At 41.1% G+C, this 21,473-nt stretch overlaps 1 protein-coding gene across 1 annotated transcript in view; it reads left to right on the forward strand.

Annotated features, from left to right (window-relative positions):
• The window catches only part of PICALM (phosphatidylinositol binding clathrin assembly protein), a 404,046-nt gene that overhangs the window by 95,982 nt on the left and 286,591 nt on the right, over positions 1–21,473 (forward strand). The window contains exon 2 of the mRNA XM_053705595.1: positions 5,415–5,565. Within this exon, the coding sequence (XP_053561570.1) occupies positions 5,415–5,565 (151 nt within the window). The remainder of the gene's footprint in view (positions 1–5,414; positions 5,566–21,473) is intronic.

Below are 21,473 nucleotides of genomic sequence, written 5' to 3' on the forward strand. Positions count from 1 at the left end.
ATGAAAGAAGTATCTCGGATACTTGTATGGGCGGAATCCAGCTCCTGTCTAATTTCTGTGGTTCACATCCCAGGTGTAGACAATTGGGAAGCGGATTATCTCAGTCGCCAGACGTTGCATCCGGGCGAATATTCTCTTCACCTAGAGGTATTTCTTCAGATAGTTCAAATCTGGGGATTTCCAGAAATAGATCTGATGGCCTCTCATCTAAACAAGAAACTTCTCAGGTATCTGTCCAGATCTAGGGATCCTCAGGCGGAATCAGTGGACGCGTTGTCGCTTCCTTGGAATTATCATCCTGCCTATATCTTTCCGCCTCTAGTTCTTCTTCCAAAAGTGATTTCCAAAATTCTAATGGAACGTTAGTTTGTACTGCTGGTGGCTCCAGCATGGCCTCACAGGTTTTGGTATGCGGATCTCATTCGGATGGCCAGTTGCCAACCTTGGACACTTCCGTTAAGACCAGACCTTCTATCTCAAGGCCCATTTTTCCATCAGGATCTCAAATCATTAAATTTGAAGGTATGGAAATTGAACGCTTGATTCTTAGTCATAGAGGTTTCTCTGACTCAGTAATTAATACTATGTTACAGGCTCGTAAATCTGTGTCTAGGAAGATTTATTATCGAGTCTGCAAGACTTACATTTCTTGGTGTTCTTCTCATAAGTTCTCTTGGCATTCTTTTAGAATTCATAGAATTTTACTGTTTCTTCAGGATGGTTTGGATAAAGGTTTATCTGCAAGTTCTTTGAAAGGACAAATCTCTGCTCTTTCTGTTGTTTTTCACAGAAAGATTGATAATCTTCCTGATATTCATTGTTTTGTACAGGCTTTGGTTTGTATCAAGCCTGTCATTAAATCAATCTCTCCTCCTTGGAGTCTTAATTTGGTTCTGAGGGCTTTACTGGCTCCTCCGTTTGAACCTATGCATTCTCTGGATATTAAATTACTTTCTTGGAAAGTTTTGTTCCTTTTGGCCCTCTCTTCTGCTAGAAGAGTTTCTGAGTTATCTGCTCTGTCTTGTGAATCTCCTTTTCTAATTTTTCATCAGGATATGGCGGTGTTGCGGACTTCATTTCAATTTTTACCTAAGGTTGTGAATTCTAACAACATTAGTAGAGAAATGTTTGTCCCTTCATTGTGCCCTGATCCTAAGAATTCAAAGGAGAGATCTTTACATTCTTTGGATGTAGTAAGAGCTTTGAAATATTATGTTGAAGCTGCTAAAGATTTTAGAAAGACTTCTAGTCTATGTGTTTTCTGGTTCCATGAAAGGTCAGAAAGCTTCTGCCATTTCTTTGGCGTCTTGGTTAAAGTCTTTGATTCATCATGCTTATGTGGAGTCGGGTAAATCCCCGCCTCAAAGGATTACGGCTCATTCTACTAGGTCAGTTTCTACTTCCTGGGCTTTTAAGAATGAAGCTTCTGTTGATCAGATTTGCAAAGCAGCAACTTGGTCTTCTTTGCATACTTTTACTAAATTCTACCATTTTGATCTTTTCTCTTCTTCTGAAGCAGTTTTTGGTAGAAAAGTACTTCAGGCAGCTGTTTCAGTTTGATTCTTCTGCTTATGATTTCAGTTTTTTTCATTATTTAGATTAAAACTTTTGATTTGGGTTGTGGATTTTTTTTCAGCGGAATTGGCTGTCTTTATTTTATCCCTCCCTCTCTAGTGACACTTGCGTGGAAGTTCCACATCTTGGGTATCTGCTATCCCATACATCACTAGCTCATGGACTCTTGCTAATTACATTAAAGAAAACATAATTTTTGTAAGAACTTACCTGATAAATTCATTTCTTTCATATTAGCAAGAGTCCATGAGACCCACCCTTTTTGTGGTGGTTATGATTTTTTTGTATAAAGCACAATTATTCCAATTCCTTATTTTTGATGCTATCTCTCCTTTCTTATCACCCCACTTCTTGGCTATTCGTTAAACTGAATTGTGGGTGTGGTGAGGGGTGTATTTATAGGCATTTTGAGGTTTGGGAAACTTTGCCCCTCCTGGTAGGAATGTATATCCCATACGTCACTAGCTCATGGACTCTTGCTAATATGAAAGAAATTAATTTATCAGGTAAGTTCTTACATAAATTATGTTATTTATATATATATCTGTAGAAATCTAAAAAGACAAGCGCACAGAGACACCTCTCATAGTGCAGATCAATTTGGTTTATTTACACAAACATTTAAAATACAAGATAAGTAGTGGAAGGTATTCCTTACTCACAAATATGACCTCAATCGAAATGAGGTAAGATAAGGCAATTGGATACTCAAAGTGTCCCCACTTATAACCTGGAAAACGCCGGGCTGTACAGGCAGTCCTCAAATCTCTATTTCGTAGATGAGGCTTAGTATTATTTTCTCCGGTAATAGTGGTCACAGTTCCTCATATGCTTGTTAGCAATCACAGATGAACTTGGGTAAATATAGCACAATCTGCTCTATTCAGAGCTGTAGAATACCGCTATGCTTCTCTTGTAATGCTTAAAGAGAGCTCTCGGCGTGTCTGTCGGCAGTGACGTAAGGTGGGCGTGGCCTATTTTTTATTCACAGATAGATGTGTGTTGTTAAATAGGCCATTTTCAGGGATAAACTTGAACAATCCGGGTGCCTAAAAGCTATGTCTGTTTTTACCAGCAAATCAGTGCTCAGGACGTAAGGTGGGAGTGTTCCTTAACGCTGACTACAAAAGTTCAGCTGGTAAGGTGGGCGTCATCAAGCCTCTGACAAAGCGGTTGTTTACCGTGAAACGCGTAAGGCCACGCCCACCTTACGTCACTGCCGACAGACACGCCGAGAGCTCTCTTTAAGCATTACAAGAGAAGCATAGCGGTATTCTACAGCTCTGAATAGAGCAGATTGTGCTATATTTACCCAAGTTCATCTGTGATTGCTAACAAGCATATGAGGAACTGTGACCACTATTACCGGAGAAAATAATACTAAGCCTCATCTACGAAATAGAGATTTGAGGACTGCCTGTACAGCCCGGCGTTTTCCAGGTTATAAGTGGGGACACTTTGAGTATCCAATTGCCTTATCTTACCTCATTTCGATTGAGGTCATATTTGTGAGTAAGGAATACCTTCCACTACTTATCTTGTATTTTAAATGTTTGTGTAAATAAACCAAATTGATCTGCACTATGAGAGGTGTCTCTGTGCGCTTGTCTTTTTAGATTTCTACAGCTGTACTACATCACTCAATCAGAACCTTGGGTGTTTCCTTGACGAGCTGCACTGAAATCATCTCCCTGCACATTTTTCACAGGAACATCATCAGAAGGATAAGACTGTCTTTTTTTAAATTTTAAATTATTCTCTAATTGTTCCAAAATTATTTTATTATGTTTTTTATGTTTTTTACTTTATATTTTATGTATATCTGTACATTTTAGATAAAATCAAATATAGGCTCACTTTCCACTGACAATAGTGATTAATTTTCAGGTTGTTTATTATAACACACTTGAAATTAGATCAGTTTCTAGAGAAACAATAGAACTATTAAGTTAATCTATTGTATTTTCTACAACTACATTTAACTAGTACAATCATTTTATTACTAGTACATATAAGTGTGCGCAACTTTTCTTTTATTTTCTAAAGGTAGGATTCACTAGTTGAGTCCTCTTTTGGAATTTAAACTAATTCATATATATATATATATATATATATATATAGATGCTCAAAAAACAAAGTATTGCAGTATGCAGTGATACCTTTTTTATTGGACTAACATAATATTTAAAAGACAAGCTTGTCTTTTAAATATTATGTTAGTCCAATAAAAAAGGTATCACTGCATACTGCAATACTTTGTTTTTTGAGCATCTATCTACTGGACTAACACGGCTACTCCAATCTTCACTATATATATATATATATATATATATATATATATATATATATATATATATATGTATATATGTATATGTGTGTGTGTATATATATATATATATATATATATATATATATATATATATATGTATATGTATGTGTGTGTATATATATATATATATATATATATATATATATATATGTGTGTGTGTGTGTGTGTATATATATATGTGTGTGTGTGTGTGTGTGTGTATATATATATATATATATATATATATATATATATATATATATATATATATATTATTAGGACTGTGCTTCTATCACATCAAATGTGAAACAAATATTGTATATGTATGTATATTATAGGATTGTGCTTGTCAAATTCATCCAAAATCTAGGAAGCCAGATATTACCTACACACACTATCTGTATCAACATTTTATGCTAATCATTCAGCTTTGATCATTTTAAAAGGATAGTCTAGTCAAAATTAAACTTTCATGAATTTTAAACAACTTTCTCATTTACTCTTATCATTTTTTCTTCGTTCTCTTTGTATCTTTATTTTAAAAAGCATGTTGTAAGCATAGGAGCCGTCCCATTTTGGGTTCAGCACCTGGGTAGCACTTTCTGATTGGTGTCTAAATATAGCCACCAATCATAAAGCGCTACCCAGGTGCTAAACCAAAAATGGCCTGGCTCCTAAGCCTACATTCAAATAAAGATAGCATGTATAAACACTGCACCAAACAAACAAAAACAAAAAATAGTCCCCATTAATTGTATTCCTGGACCTGCCATTCTGCTTTGGGATCTATAAATCACTCCCTGGCAGCTCACACATAAAATAGCAAGCAGCTAGCAGCCCACGACCTCCTGCTCTGCTATACAGCAATATACAATTAACTCAGTGTCTGCCATCAAGGGTTGCAGCATGTCTCATAGCAGCAACTTCTAACAGCCAATGGATTAAAATATTTTTTTTTTTTTTTTTTTTTAGGTGTAGGTATGTTATGAACAGGGACTTGCAGCTGAGCAGGAAGTGCTCTCCCCTTAAAGGGACACTAAACCCCAAAAAATTATTTCACGATTCAAGTAGAGAATACAATTTTAAACAATATTCCAATTTACTTCTATTTTCTAATTTGCTTAATTCGTTAGATATGCTTTGTTGAAGAAATAGCAATGCATATGGATGAGCCAATCACACGAGGCATCTATGTGCAGCAACCAATCAGCAGCTACTGAGCCTATCTAGATATGCTTTTCAGCAGTGTACTGTATATCAAGAGAATGAAGCAAATTAGGTAATAGAAGTAAATTAGAAAGTTGTTTAAAATGGCATGCTTTTTAAATCATGAAAGAAAAAATATGGGTTTCATGTTCCTTTAAAGACTTTACTTATGAGTTCAATCTTTCTTTTTTCCTGGTTAGATGATGTGCTGCATTATCTAAAACTTCCTAAGCAGACCTATATAGTCCCAATATAAAGCTCTCGGCGTAACTGAGGCACTGTTTGTTTGCACTGCAAGTGGAACAAGTATTTGTATGGGAATGAGACCCAATAAAATGTGTGTTGTGTGATCCGTTTGTTTCTGTTCCCATAGGTTATGACATGTCTACCTTTATAAGACGTTATAGCAGATACCTGAATGAAAAGGCCGTTTCTTATAGACAAGTTGCATTTGATTTCACCAAAGTAAAAAGAGGGTAAGTATATTTATTTTATACTTTTCATATGTATGGCTGTCTTGCTTTTAGAAAAGTTTGTCATAAATCTTTCATGATTCAGATAGGGCATACAGTTTGAAACAATTTTCTAATTTACTTGTTTTTCGCTCACTTGGTATCTTTTGTTGAATGCACGGAGGTAAGCTCAGGAGCGTACATGTCTGGAGCACTATATGGCAGCATGTTTGCAAGATCACTAGATGGCAGCATGATCTCCTGCCATGCGGTTGGGTTGTATGTGGCGGATGAACTTGGAGCAATACTACAGGGCATGGGGGAAACAATGGGAGAGGTACTGAAATTGTGGTGATGCTCAGTCTGATTTCCATTTTTGGAACGCATCATCTTTAGTGAATTTTGTGAATTTTGACATTGACAGTTATTTGTGAAATAAGGAAAGTTTTATTGGATCTGTTTGCTATTGAAAGCTGATCTTGCATACTTATTAATATGATTACATATTGGGCAACACTTATATTGTTTGCAACAACATTACACCATATTACATTAGTCTTTTCTTTTTAGAAAACATAGTTTCATTTATATCAGAATGTCTCCTAGAGATGCTGGACGATTTATCATGCTGAGGCGGACAGGGGCTCATTATTCAGCATTTCACACAAGCGCGATTTTGCGCTTGCGTGCAATCCTACCTGTGCACAGCCAATCATGCGCGGGCTGGAGCGTTCAATCTCCCCGGTCGGAAAAGACCAGGGAGATTGAATTTCGACAATTAAGAGGTGGCAAAAGGGTAGGGAAGCAGCGTCTGATGACCGCTACTTAGTTATACTTTATCTTACTTGCCATTATAACATTATAGTCACTTTCTGATTGAGTTAAATATACAAGTCACATTCTTTGAAAAGCCAAAATAATAAAACGAGCAAAGTAAGCATCAAGTGAAATTACTGCATGTATAGGCTGAATATTTTCCCTTAAAGGGATAGTCTAGTCAAAATTAAACTTTCCCACTCAGGTGTTAACGACGGTTCAGAGCCGTCGCTAGCACTCTCCCACCTTGAGGAAGATCTGGGGGCTCCTACCCTGTATAGTGACAGGCATCGCCGGGGCTTCACGTTTTGCGTGATGACGTTACCGCACAACTTTATTTAACAATGACAAGGCATCAGGCATCTAAGCAGCTACAGACCCCCAAGACCCACCATTGGTAATCACCTAACCTTTTCAACTGTGTATGTCTTGTAATACATTTCAAAAAATAAAAAATAAAAAAAAACTTAAATCAGCTTAGCACTCAAGGGGTTAAACAATAACATTTCTGGTGTAGACTGTCCCTTTAAAGTACCAAAAATTATCTAAAATATATATATATATATATATATATATATATATATATATATATATATATATATATACACACACACACACAGTGGATATAAAAAGTCTACACACAGCTGTTAAAATGTCAGGTTTCTGTGATGTAAAAAAATGAGGCAAAGATAAATAATTTCAGAACTTTTTCCATCTTTAATGTGACCTTTAAACTGTACAACTCAATTGAAAAACAAACTGAAATCTTTTAGGTGGAGGGAAGGAAACAAAAAAAAAATTAAATAATGTGGTTGCATAAGTGTATAACTGGGGATGTAGCTGTGTTCAGAATTAAGCAATCACATTCAAAATCATGTTAAATAGGAGTCAGCATACACCTGCCATCATTTAAAGTGCCTCTGATTACCCCAAATAAAGTTCAGCTGCTCTAGTTGGTCTTTCCTGAAATTTTCTTAGTCTCATACCACAGCAAAACCCATGGTCCACAGAGAGCTTCCAAATCATCAGAGGGATCTCATTGTTAAAAGGTATCAGTCAGGAGAAGGATACAAAAGAATTTCCTAGGCATTAGATATACCATGGAACACAGTGAAGACAGTCATCAAGTGGAGAAAATGTGGCACAACAGTGACATTACCAAGAACTGGATGTCCCTCCAAAATTGATGAAAAGACTAGAAGAAAAATGGTCTGGGAGGCTACCAAGAGGCCTACAGCAACATTAAAGGAGCTGCAGGAATTCTGACAAGTACTGGCTGTGTGGTACATGTGACAACAATCTCACGTATTCTTCATATGTCTGGACTATGGGGTAGAGTGGCAAGACTAAAGCCTTTTCTCCAACATGGCTGTGTCCGGTCCACGGCTTCATCCTTACTTGTGGGATATTCTCTTCCCCTACAGGGAATGGCAAAGAGAGCACCCAGCAAGAGCTGTCCATATATTCCTCTTCATGTTCAGCTTTCTAGCAGAAGCCTGAAGAAGGTTTTGTGCCAATATTGACTGGTATTTGGAACTGTTCATAATTCCCTGGGTATGGTGTTCTTTTGGTGATGTGCAGTGTTGTTTTTGCGCCAAACATATCTTTTGGAATTATGGCCAAAATGTTCAACCTTGGTTTAATCAGACCATATCACCTTTTCCCACATGCTTTTGGGAGACTTCAGATGTGTTTTTGCAAAATGTAGCCTGGCTTGGATGTTTTTCTTCATAAGAAAACAGAATTTATGTTTACCTGATAAATTTCTTTCTCCAGCGGTGTGTCCGGTCCACGGCTTCATCCTTACTTGTGGGATATTCTCTTCCCCTACAGGAAATGGCAAAGAGAGCACCCAGCAAGAGCTGTCCATATAGCTCCCCCTCTGGCTCCGCCCCCCAGTCATTCTCTTTGCCGCTCTGAACAAGTAGCATCTCCACGCAGGACTGTTGAGCCCAGAGAACTTCAGTTGGGGGGAACAGTTTGCAGACTTTTCTGCTCAAGGTATGATCAGTCATATTTCTAACAAGACATGCTAATGGTAGTAGACTGTCATTTTTCCCTTAAGGGGTAAGTAAGCCATTTTCTCAGACTCATAACAGATTAAGGCTTACAAATGGGCTCTACACTGGTTGACACTTTTGTGGGCTAAATCGATTGTTTTATTTCATATTTTAATGGCATTTAGTGTGTTTTGTGCACTTAAAAGCAATTTTGGGAACGTTTTTTATCGCCTGGCATTGAGTTAAACGGCTATTTCAGTCAGGAAGGCCCCTTCACTCTGGTATGCAGAGGAAGGAGGCCCCGTTTTCGCGCCTCAATTGCGCAGTTTACTTTCATGGCAGTGCATGCAGCTTCATGTGAGGGGTCCTGTGGCATCCTAAAACGGAAGGTAAAATGCCGCAGCAAGGCTGTGGCTGTGATTGTAGTGTACTAAAATTGTCTAATTGAACAAATAGCTCCGGTTTGCTCATTTTAAGGGTTAAAGTCTTGAAACTTGGTGTGCAATACTTTCAGGGCATTATGACTCTGGGGTAAAAATTTTGTAAAAATCGGACATTGCCTTCATTGTTTTTCAATATATCAGAAATAAAGTGTGCCTGTTTATTATTTAAAGGGACAGTAACGCTTTTCTTTAAAAACGCTTTTATTGCATTATTAGCCTGCCAAATTCTGTCTAACATGTCTATACCTTCAGATGGCTTATGTTCTGTGTGTATGAAAGCCAAGGTGGTTCCCCCAATTAATGTTTGTGCAAATTGTGTCATAGCATCCAAGCAAAGTATGGACAGTACTGCCACATTGAATAAGATTGCCCAAGATGATTCTTCTAATGAAGGTAGTGGGGATAGTTCCTCATCCTCTCCTTCTGTGTCAACACCAGTTTTGCCCGCGCAGGCGATACCTAGTACATCTAGCGCTCCAATGCTTGTTACTATGCAACAGTTAACAGCAGTAATGGATAATTCAATAGCAAATCTGTTATCCAAACTGCCATCCTACCCTAGAAAGCGCGACAGCTCAGTTTTAAATACAGAAGATGAGCAGGTTGGCGCTGAGGACAATTTATCAGTTATACCCTCGCATCAATCTGAATTGGCAGTGAGGGAGGGCCTGTCTGAGGGGGAAATTTCTGATTCAGGAAAAGTTTCTCAGCAGGCAGACACTGATGTCGTAAAATTTAAATTTAAGTTAGAACATCTCCGCGCCCTGCTTAAGGAGGTCCTAACTACTCTTGATGACTGTGATTCTTTGGTAATTCCAGAGAAATTGTGCAAGATGGACAAATTCTTAGAGGTCCCAGTGCACGCTGATGCCTTTCCGATACCCAAGCGGGTGGTGGATATAGTGACTAAGGAGTGGGAAAAGCCAGGTATACCTTTTGTTCCACCTCCTATATTCAAGAAAATGTTCCCCATTGTTGACCCCAGAAGGGACGCATGGCAAACGGTTCCTAAGGTTGAGGGGGCAGTGTCAACGTTGGCTAAGCGCACAACTATTCCTATTGAGGACAGTTGCGCTTTTAAAGATCCTATGGATAAAAAATTGGAAGGATTGCTAAAAAAGATATTTGTTCAGCAAGGCTTCCTGCTTCAACCAATCTCGTGCATTATTCCTGTCACCTCGGCAGCGTATTTTTGGTTCGAGGAACTAGAAAATTCGCTCCAAAAAGAGACTCCATATGATGAAGTCATGGACAGAATTCACACACTAAAGTTGGCTAATTCCTTTATTTTGGATGCCGCTTTCCAATTGGCTAAGTTAGCGGCGAAAAATTCAGGGTTTGCAATAGTGGCGCGCAGAGCGCTTTGGCTGAAATCCTGGTCGGCGGATGTGTCGTCCAAGATTAAATTGCTTAATATTCCTTTCAAGGGTAAGACCCTTTTCGGGCCGGAATTGAAAGAGATTATTTCAGACATTACTGGTGGAAAGGGACATGCCCTCCCACAGGATAGGCCTTTCAAGGCTAAGAACAAATCTAATTTTCGTTCCTTTCTCAATTTCAGGAACGGACCGAATCCTAACTCTGCGGCCTCCAGACAAGAAGGCAACTCTTCCCAGCCTAAGCCAGCATGGAAACCATTGCAAGGCTGGAACAAGGGTAAACAGGCCAAGAAGCCTGCTGCTGCTACCAAGTCAGCATGAAGGAGTAGCCCCCGATCCGGGACCGGATCTTGTAGGGGGCAGACTTTCTCTCTTCGCTCAGGCTTGGGCAAGAGACGTTCAGGATCCCTGGGCACTAGAAATAGTCTCTCAGGGGTATCTTCTAGAGTTCAAGGAACTTCCTCCAAGGGGAAGGTTTCACATGTCTCGCTTATCTTCAGACCAGATAAAGAGACAGGCATTCTTACATTGCGTAGGAGACCTATTAAAAATGGGAGTGATAAACCCAGTTCCAACAGCGGAACAAGGTCTGGGTTTTTACTCAAACCTGTTTGTAGTTCCCAAAAAAGAGGGAACTTTCAGGCCAATTCTGGATCTGAAAATTCTAAACAAATTCATCAGAGTTCCATCATTCAAAATGGAAACCATTCGGACAATTTTACCAACAATCCAGGAGGGTCAATATATGACTACCGTGGACTTAAAGGATGCCTACCTGCATATTCCTATCCACAAGATCATCATCAGTTCCTGAGGTTCGCCTTCATGGACAAACATTACCAGTTCGTGGCTCTTCCGTTCGGTTTAGCCACTGCTCCCAGAATTTTCACAAAGGTGCTAGGGTCCCTTCTAGCGGTTCTAAGACCGAGGGGCATTGCTGTAGCACCTTACCTAGACGACATTCTAATCCAAGCGTCGTCCCTTTCCAAAGCAAAGGCTCATACAGACATTGTTCTAGCCTTTCTCAGATCTCACGGGTGGAAGGTGAACGTAGAAAAGAGTTCCCTGTCTCCGTCAACAAGAGTTCCCTTTTTGGGAACAATAATAGATTCTTTAGAAATGAAGATCTTCCTGACAGTGGTGAGAAAGTCAAAGCTTCTAAACGCTTGTCAAGTTCTTCACTCTATTCTTCAGCCTTCCATAGCTCAGTGCATGGAAGTAGCAGGATTGATGGTTGCAGCAATGGACATAGTTCCTTTTGCTTGAATTCATCTAAGACCATTACAACTGTGCATGCTCAATCAGTGGAATGGGGACTATGCAGACTTGTCTCCCCAGATTCAAGTACACCAGATAACCAGGGATTCTCTCCGCTGGTGGTTGTCTCACGATCACCTGTCTCAAGGAATGAGTTTCCGCAGACCAGAATGGGTCATTGTCTCGACCGACGCCAGTCTCTTAGGCTGGGGTGCGGTCTGGGACTCTCTGAAAGCTCAAGGTCTATGGTCTCGAGAAGAGTCTCTTCTCCCGATAAACATTTTAGAACTTAGAGCGATACTCAATGCGCTCCTGGCGTGGCCTCACCTAGCAAAGGCCAAATTCATAAGATTCCAGTCGGACAACATGACGACTGTAGCGTACATCAATCATCTGGGGGGAAACAAAGAGTTCCTTAGCGATGAGAGAGGTATCCAAGATCATCAAATGGGCGGAGGATCACTCCTGCCACCTATCTGCAATTCACATCCCAGGAGTGGACAACTGGGAGGCGGATTATTTGAGTCGTCAGACTTTTCATCCGGGAGAGTGGGAACTCCACCCGGAGGTTTTTGCCCAGTTAACTCAACTATGGGGCATTCCAGATATGGATCTAATGGCGTCTCGTCAGAACGCAAAGGTTCTTCGATACGGGTCCAGATCCAGGGATCCCAAGGCGACACTGGTGGATGCATTAGTGGCGCCTTGGTCGTTCAAACTAGCTTATGTGTTTCCACCGTTCCCTCTCCTTCCCAGGCTTGTAGCCAGGATCAAACAGGAGCAGGCCTCTGTGTGATTCTAATAGCCCCTGCGTGGCCACGCAGGACTTGGTATGCAGACCTGGTGAATATGTCATCGGCTCCACCATGGAAGCTAACTTTGAGGCAGGATCTTCTAGTACAAGGTCCGTTCGAACATCCAAATCTAGTCTCTCTCCAACTGACTGCTTGGAAATTAAACGCTTGATTCTATCTAAGCGTGGGTTTTCAGATACAGTCATAGATACTCTGGTTCAAGCCAGAAAGCCTGTAACTAGGAAGATTTACCATAAGATATGGCAAAAATATATCCGTTGGTGTGAATCCAAGGGATTCCCTTGGAGTAAAATTAAAATTCCTAGGATACTTTCCTTTCTCCAAGAAGGTCTGGATAAAGGTTTGTCGGCTAGTTCCTTAAAAGGACAGATATCTGCTCTGTCTGTTTTGTTACACAAACGTCTGGCAGCAGTGCCAGATGTACAGGCGTTTGTACAGGCGTTAGTTAGAATCAAGCCTGTTTACAGACCCATGACTCCTCCTTGGAGTCTAAATTTAGTTCTTTCAGTTCTTCAGGGGGTTCCGTTTGAACCCATGCATTCCATAGATATTAAGTTACTATCTTGGAAAGTTATGTTTTTGGTTGCTATTTCTTCTGCTAGAAGAGTTTCTGAATTATCTGCTTTGCAGTGTACTTCTCCCTATCTGGTATTCCATACAGATAAGGTAGTTTTACGTACCAAGCCTGGTTTTCTTCCAAAGGTCGTTTCCAACAGGAATATTAACCAGGAAATTGTTGTTCCTTTTCTGTGTCTGAATCCAGTTTCAAAGAAGGAACGCTTGTTACACAATCTAGATGTGGTCCGTGCTTTAAAGTTCTATTTAGAAGCAACAGAGGATTTCAGACAGACTTCATCTTTGTTTGTTGTGTATTCTGGTAAGAGGAGAGGGCAGAAAGCTACTGCTACCTCTCTTTCTTTTTGGCTGAAAAGCATCATCTGATTGGCTTATGAGACTGCCGGACGGCAGCCTCCTGAACGAATTACAGCTCATTCTACTAGAGCTGTGGCTTCCACATGGGCTTTCAAGAACTAGGCTTCTGTTGATCAGATCTGTAAGGCAGCGACTTGGTCTTCTCTGCATACTTTTTCCAAATTTTCCAAATTCTATACTTATGCTTCTTCGGAGGCTATTTTGGGGAGAAAGGTTTTGCAAGCCATGGTGCCTTCCGTTTAGGTAACCTGGTTTGCTCCCTCCCTTCATCCGTGTCCTAAAGCTTTGGTATTGGTTCCCACAAGTAAGGATGAAGCCGTGGACCGGACACACCAATGTTGGAGAAAACAGAATTTGTTTTCCTGATAAATTTCTTTCTCCAACGGTGTGTCCGGTCCACGGCCCGCCCTGGTTTTTAACCAGGTTTGAAAAATTTCTTTCTTTATACACTACAGGCACCCTATAGTTTCTCCTTTTTCTCTTAACCGTCGGTCGAATGACTGGGGGCGGAGCCAGAGGGGGAGCTATATGGACAGCTCTTGCTGGGTGCTCTCTTTGCCATTTCCTGTAGGGGAAGAGAATATCCCACAAGTAAGGATGAAGCCGTGGATCGGACACACCGCTGGAGAAAGAAATTTATCAGGTAAACATAAATTCTGTTTTCTTATGAAGAAAAACATCCAAGCCAGGCTACATTTTGCAAAAACACATTTGAAGTCTCCCAAAAGCATGTGGGAAAAGATGATATGGTCTGATTAAACCAAGGTTGAACATTTTGGCCATAATTCCAAAAGATATGTTTGGCGCAAAAACAACACTGCACATCACCAAAAGAACACCATACCCAGGGAATTATGAACAGTTCCAAATACCAGTCAATATTGGCACAAAACCTTCTTCAGGCTTCTGCTAGAAAGCTGAACATGAAGAGGAACTTCATCTTTTAGCATGACAAGGACCCAAAGCATACATCCAAATCAACAAAGGAATGGCTTCACCAGAAGAAGCTTAAAGTGTGGAATGGCCCAGCCAGAGCCCAGACCTGAATCCGATTGAAAATCTGTGGGGTGATCTGAAGAGGGCTGTGCACAGGAGATGCCCTCACAAGCTGACAGATTTGGAGTGTTTTTGCAAAGAAGAGTGGACAAATCTTGCCAAGTACAAATGTGCCATGCTGATAGACTCATACCCAAAAAGACTGAGTGCTGTAATAAAATCAAAAGATGCTTCAACAAAGTATTAGTTTATTTTTATATATTTTCTTCCCTCTACCTAAAACATTTCAGTTTGTTTTTCAATTGAGTTGTACAGTTTATAGGTCACATTAAAGGTGGACAAAGTTCTGAAATGATTTATCTTTGTCTCATTTTTTTACATCACAGAAACCTGTGATATATAGTTTAAATGACTAGATAAAACTTTAACATTTGGTGTAAGATTTACTTTCCTGTTTGACTCTCAGTTGTGTTGTAGGTTGCACATGATTTTATTTTATTTCTTTGTCTGGGGCACTAATTTTTGTGGGCAAATTTAATACAACGTTTAAATGTGCCTTTGTCATGACATGCAAAGGGAATTTGGGAAATTTCTGCTAAGGTTGTTCATTGTAATTTAGGTTGTTGTGTATGTGTGTTTGTTTTTTAATTTCCTTTCTGGTATGATTCAGACTGTTGCTGTACTTAACATCACAAAATAAAGCTGAGTGGAAAAGGCAAATAGAAAATAAAATTTCTCCAACATAGGTGTGTCCGGTCCACGGCGTCATCCTTACTTGTGGGATATTCTCTTCCCCAACAGGAAATGGCAAAGAGCCCAGCAAAGCTGGTCACATGATCCCTCCTAGGCTCCGCCTACCCCAGTCATTCTCTTTGCCGTTGTACAGGCAACATCTCCACGGAGATGGCTTAGAGTTTTTTAGTGTTTAACTGTAGTTTTTATTATTCAATCAAGAGTTTGTTATTTTAAAATAGTGCTGGTATGTACTATTTACTCTGAAACAGAAAAGAGATGAAGATTTCTGTTTGTATGAGGAAAATGATTTTAGCAACCGTTACTAAAATCCATGGCTGTTCCACACAGGACTGTTGAGAGGAATTAACTTCAGTTGGGGGAACAGTGAGCAGTTTTTTGCTGCTTGAGGTATGACACATTCTAACAAGACGATGTAATGCTGGAAGCTGTCATTTTCCCTATGGGATCCGGTAAGCCATTTTTATTCAGACAGTAAATAAGGGCTTCACAAGGGCTTATTAAGACTGTGGACATTTTCTGGGCTAAATCGATTCATATATTACCTATATTTAGCCTTGAGGAATCATTTAATCTGGGTATTTTTGTTAAATAATATCGGCAGGCACTGTTTTAGACACCTTATTCTCTAGGGGCTTTCCCTAATCATAGGCAGAGCCTCATTTTCGCGCCGGTATTGCGCACTTGTTTTTGAGCAGCATGACATGCAGTCGCATGTGTGAGGAGCTCTGATACATAGAAAAGACTTTCTGAAGGCGTCATTTGGTATCGTATTCCCCTTTGGGCTTGGTTGGGTCTCAGCAAAGCAGATACCAGGGACTGTAAAGGGGTTAAAGTTAAAAACGGCTCCGGTTCCGTTATTTTAAGGGTTAAAGCTTCCAAATTTGGTGTGCAATACTTTTAAGGCTTTAAGACACTGTGGTGAAATTTTGGTGAATTTTGAACAATTCCTTCATACTTTTTCGCAATTGCAGTAATAAAGTGTGTTCAGTTTAAAATTTAAAGTGACAGTAACGGTTTTATTTTAAAACGTTTTTTGTACTTTGTTATCAAGTTTATGCCTGTTTAACATGTCTGAACTACCAGATAGACTGTGTTCTGAATGTGGGGAAGCCAAGGTTCCTTCTCATTTAAATAAATGTGATTTATGTGACACTGAAAATGATGCCCAAGATGATTCCTCAAGTGAGGGGAGTAAGCATGGTACTGCATCATTCCCTCCTTCGTCTACACGAGTCTTGCCCACTCAGGAGGCCCCTAGTACATCTAGCGCGCCAATACTCCTTACTATGCAACAATTAACGGCTGTAATGGATAATTCTATCAAAAACATTTTAGCCAAAATGCCCACTTATCAGCGTAAGCGCGACTGCTCTGTTTTAGATACTGTAGAGCATGAGGACGCTGATGATAATGGTTCTGAAATGCCCCTACACCAGTCTGAGGGGGCCAGGGAGGTTTTGTCTGAGGGAGAAATTTCAGATTCAGGGAAAATTTCTCAACAAGCTGAACCCGATGTGATTACATTTAAATTTAAGTTGGAACATCTCCGCGCTCTGCTTAAGGAGGTATTATCCACTCTGGATGATTGTGAGAATTTGATCATCCCAGAGAAACTATGTAAAATGGACAAGTTCCTAGAGGTCCCGGGGCTCCCAGAAGCTTTTCCTATACCCAAGCGGGTGGCGGACATTGTAAATAAAGAATGGGAAAGGCCCGGTATACCTTTCGTCCCTCCCCCCATATTTAAAAAATTGTTTCCTATGGTCGACCCTAGAAAGGACTTATGGCAGACTGTCCCCAAGGTCGAGGGAGCGGTTTCTACTTTAAACAAACGCACCACTATACCCATAGAAGATAGTTGTGCTTTCAAAGATCCTATGGATAAAAAATTAGAAGGTTTGCTTAAAAAGATGTTTGTTCAGCAAGGTTACCTTCTACAACCAATTTCATGCATTGTCCCTGTCACTACAGCCGCGTGTTTCTGGTTCGATGAGCTAGTAAAGGCGATCGATAGTGATTCTCCTCCTTATGAGGAGATTATGGACAGAATCCGTGCTCTCAAATTGGCTAATTCTTTCACCCTAGACGCCACTTTGCAATTGGCTAGGTTAGCGGCGAAGAATTCTGGGTTTGCTATTGTGGCGCGTAGAGCGCTTTGGTTGAAATCTTGGTCAGCGGATGCGTCTTCCAAGAACAAACTCCTTAACATTCCTTTCAAGGGGAAAACGCTGTTTGGCCCTGACTTGAAAGAGATTATCTCTGATATCACTGGGGGTAAGGGCCACGCCCTTCCTCAGGATAGGTCTTTCAAGGCCAAAAATAAACCTAATTTTTGTCCCTTTCGTAGAAACGGACCAGCCCCAAGTGCTACGTCCTCTAAGCAAGAGGGTAATACTTCTCAAGCCAAGCCAGCCTGGAGACCAATGCAAGGCTGGAACAAGGGAAAGCAGGCCAAGAAACCTGCCACTGCTACCAAGACAGCATGAAATGTTGGCCCCCGATCCGGGACCGGATCTGGTGGGGGGCAGACTCTCTCTCTTCGCTCAGGCTTGGGCAAGAGATGTTCTGGATCCTTGGGCACTAGAAATAGTCTCCCAAGGTTATCTTCTGGAATTCAAGGGGCTTCCCCCAAGGGGGAGGTTCCACAGGTCTCAATTGTCTTCAGACCACATAAAGACACAGGCATTCTTACATTGTGTAGAAGACCTGTTAAAAATGGGAGTGATTCATCCTGTTCCATTAGGAGAACAAGGGATGGGGTTCTACTCCAATCTGTTCATAGTTCCCAAAAAAGAGGGAACGTTCAGACCAATCTTAGATCTCAAGATCTTAAACAAGTTTCTCAAGGTTCCATCGTTCAAAATGGAAACCATTCGAACAATTCTTCCTTCCATCCAGGAAGGTCAATTCATGACCACGGTGGATTTAAAGGATGCGTATCTACATATTCCTATCCACAAGGAACATCATCGGTTCCTAAGGTTCGCATTCCTGGACAAGCATTACCAGTTCGTGGCGCTTCCTTTCGGATTAGCCACTGCTCCAAGGATTTTCACAAAGGTACTGGGGTCCCTTCTAGAGGTGCTAAGACCAAGGGGCATTGCAGTAGTACCTTACTTGGACGACATTCTGATTCAAGCGTCGTCCCTTCCTCAAGCAAAGGCTCACACGGACATAGTCCTGGCCTTTCTCAGATCTCACGGATGGAAAGTGAACGTGGAAAAGAGTTCTCTATCTCCGTCGACAAGGGTTCCCTTCTTGGGAACAATAATAGACTCCTTAGAAATGAGGATTTTTCTGACAGAGGCCAGAAAAACAAAACTTCTAAACTCTTGTCAAACACTTAATTCCGTTCCTCTTCCTTCCATAGCGCAGTGCATGGAAGTAATAGGTTTGATGGTAGCGGCAATGGACATAGTTCCTTTTGCGCGCATTCATCTAAGACCATTACAACTGTGCATGCTCAGTCAGTGGAATGGGGACTATACAGACTTGTCTCCGAAGATACAAGTAAATCAGAGGACCAGAGACTCACTCCGTTGGTGGCTGTCCCTGGACAACCTGTCACAGGGGATGACCTTCCGCAGACCAGAGTGGGTCATTGTCACGACCGACGCCAGTCTGATGGGCTGGGGCGCGGTCTGGGGATCCCTGAAAGCTCAGGGTCTTTGGTCTCGGGAAGAATCTCTTCTACCGATAAATATTCTGGAACTGAGAGCGATATTCAATGCTCTCAAGGCTTGGCCTCAGCTAGCAAAGGCCAAGTTCATACGGTTTCAATCAGACAACATGACAACTGTTGCATACATCAACCATCAGGGGGGAACAAGGAGTTCCCTGGCGATGGAAGAAGTGACCAAAATCATTCAATGGGCGGAGACTCACTCCTGCCACCTGTCTGCAATCCACATCCCAGGAGTGGAAAATTGGGAAGCGGATTTTCTGAGTCGTCAGACATTACATCCGGGGGAGTGGGAACTCCATCCGGAAATCTTTGCCCAAATTACTCAACTGTGGGGCATTCCAGACATGGATCTGATGGCCTCTCGGCAGAACTTCAAGGTTCCTTGCTACGGGTCCAGATCCAGGGATCCCAAGGCGACTCTAGTAGACGCACTAGTAGCACCTTGGACCTTCAAACTAGCTTATGTATTCCCGCCGTTTCCTCTCATCCCCAGGCTGGTAGCCAGGATCAATCAGGAGAGGGCGTCGGTGATCTTGATAGCTCCTGCGTGGCCACGCAGGACTTGGTATGCAGATCTGGTGAATATGTCATCGGCTCCACAATGGAAGCTACCTTTGAGACGAGACCTTCTTGTTCAAGGTCCGTTCGAACATCCGAATCTGGTCTCACTCCAGCTGACTGCTTGGAGATTGAACACTTGATCTTATCAAAACGAGGGTTCTCAGATTCTGATATTGATACTCTTGTTCAGGCCAGAAAGCCTGTAACTAGAAAAATTTACCACAAAATATGGAAAAAATATATCTGTTGGTGTGAATCTAAAGGATTCCCTTGGGACAAGGTAAAGATTCCTAAGATTCTATCCTTTCTTCAAGAAGGATTGGAGAAAGGATTATCTGCAAGTTCCTTGAAGGGACAGATTTCTGCCTTGTCTGTGTTACTTCACAAAAAACTGGCAGCTGTGCCAGATGTTCAAGCCTTTGTTCAGGCTCTGGTTAGAATCAAGCCTGTTTACAAACCTTTGACTCCTCCTTGGAGTCTCAACTTAGTTCTTTCAGTTCTTCAGGGGGTTCCGTTTGAACCCTTACATTCCGTTGATATTAAGTTATTATCTTGGAAAGTTTTGTTTTTGGTTGCAATTTCTTCTGCTAGAAGAGTTTCAGAATTATCTGCTTTGCAGTGTTCTCCTCCTTATCTGGTGTTCCATGCAGATAAGGTGGTTTTACGTACTAAACCTGGTTTTCTTCCAAAAGTTGTTTCTAACAAAAATATTAACCAGGAGATAGTCGTGCCTTCTTTGTGTCCGAAACCAGTTTCAAAGAAGGAACGGTTGTTGCACAATTTGGATGTTGTTCGCGCTCTAAAATTCTATTTAGATGCTACAAAGGATTTTAGACAAACATCTTCCTTGTTTGTTGTTTATTCTGGTAAAAGGAGAGGTCAAAAAGCAACTTCTACCTCTCTCTCTTTTTGGATTAAAAGCATCATCAGATTGGCTTACGAGACTGCCGGACGGCAGCCTCCTGAAAGAATCACAGCTCATTCCACTAGGGCTGTGGCTTCCACATGGGCCTTCAAGAACGAGGCTTCTGTTGATCAGATATGTAGGGCAGCGACTTGGTCTTCACTGCACACTTTTACCAAATTTTACAAGTTTGATACTTTTGCTTCTTCTGAGGCTATTTTTGGGAGAAAGGTTTTGCAAGCCGTGGTGCCTTCCATTTAGGTGACCTGATTTGCTCCCTCCCTTCATCCGTGTCCTAAAGCTTTGGTATTGGTTCCCACAAGTAAGGATGACGCCGTGGACCGGACACACCTATGTTGGAGAAAACAGAATTTATGTTTACCTGATAAATTACTTTCTCCAACGGTGTGTCCGGTCCACGGCCCGCCCTGGTTTTTTAATCAGGTCTGATAATTTATTTTCTTTAACTACAGTCACCACGGTATCATATGGTTTCTCCTATGCAAATATTCCTCCTTAACGTCGGTCGAATGACTGGGGTAGGCGGAGCCTAGGAGGGATCATGTGACCAGCTTTGCTGGGCTCTTTGCCATTTCCTGTTGGGGAAGAGAATATCCCACAAGTAAGGATGACGCCGTGGACCGGACACACCGTTGGAGAAAGTAATTTATCAGGTAAACATAAATTCTGTTTTCTCCAACATTGGTGTGTCCGGTCCATGGCGTCATCCTTACTTATGGGAATATCTCTTCCCCAACAGGAAATGGCAAAGAGTCCCAGCAAAGCTGGCCATATAGTCCCTCCTAGGCTCCGCCCACCCCAGTCATTCTCTTTGCCGTTGCACAGGCAACATCTCCACGGAGATGGTTAAGAGTATGTGGTGTTTAGTTGTAGTTTTTTATTCTACTATCAAGAGTTTATTTTAAAATAGTGCTGGTATGTACTATTTACTCTGAAACAGAAAGAGATGAAGAATTCTGTTTGTGAGAGGAAGATGATTTTAGCAGACAGTAACTAAAATCCTTTGCTGTTTCCACATAGGACTGTTGAGATGAAGTAACTTCAGTTGGGGGAAACAGTTTGCAGACTTTTCTGCTTAAGGTATGACTAGCCATATTTCTAACAAGACTGTGTAATGCTGGAAGGCTGTCATTTCCCCTCAAGGGGACCGGTAAGCCATTTTCTTAGTCTCAAGCAGAATAAAGGTCTTAATATGGGCTATAAAACTGGTAGACACTTTTATGGGCAAAATCGATTGCTTTATTTGGGCATTTTATACATGTTTATGCTGGTATTTCACATTTATAAACTTGGGGAACTTTTTTTTTAACGTCAGGCACTATGTTAGACACCTTTTCCAGTCAGGAAGGGCCTTCCCAGTTGTAGG

Source organism: Bombina bombina, chromosome 3 (assembly GCF_027579735.1).
Source record: "Bombina bombina isolate aBomBom1 chromosome 3, aBomBom1.pri, whole genome shotgun sequence".
Lineage (NCBI taxonomy): Eukaryota > Metazoa > Chordata > Amphibia > Anura > Bombinatoridae > Bombina > Bombina bombina.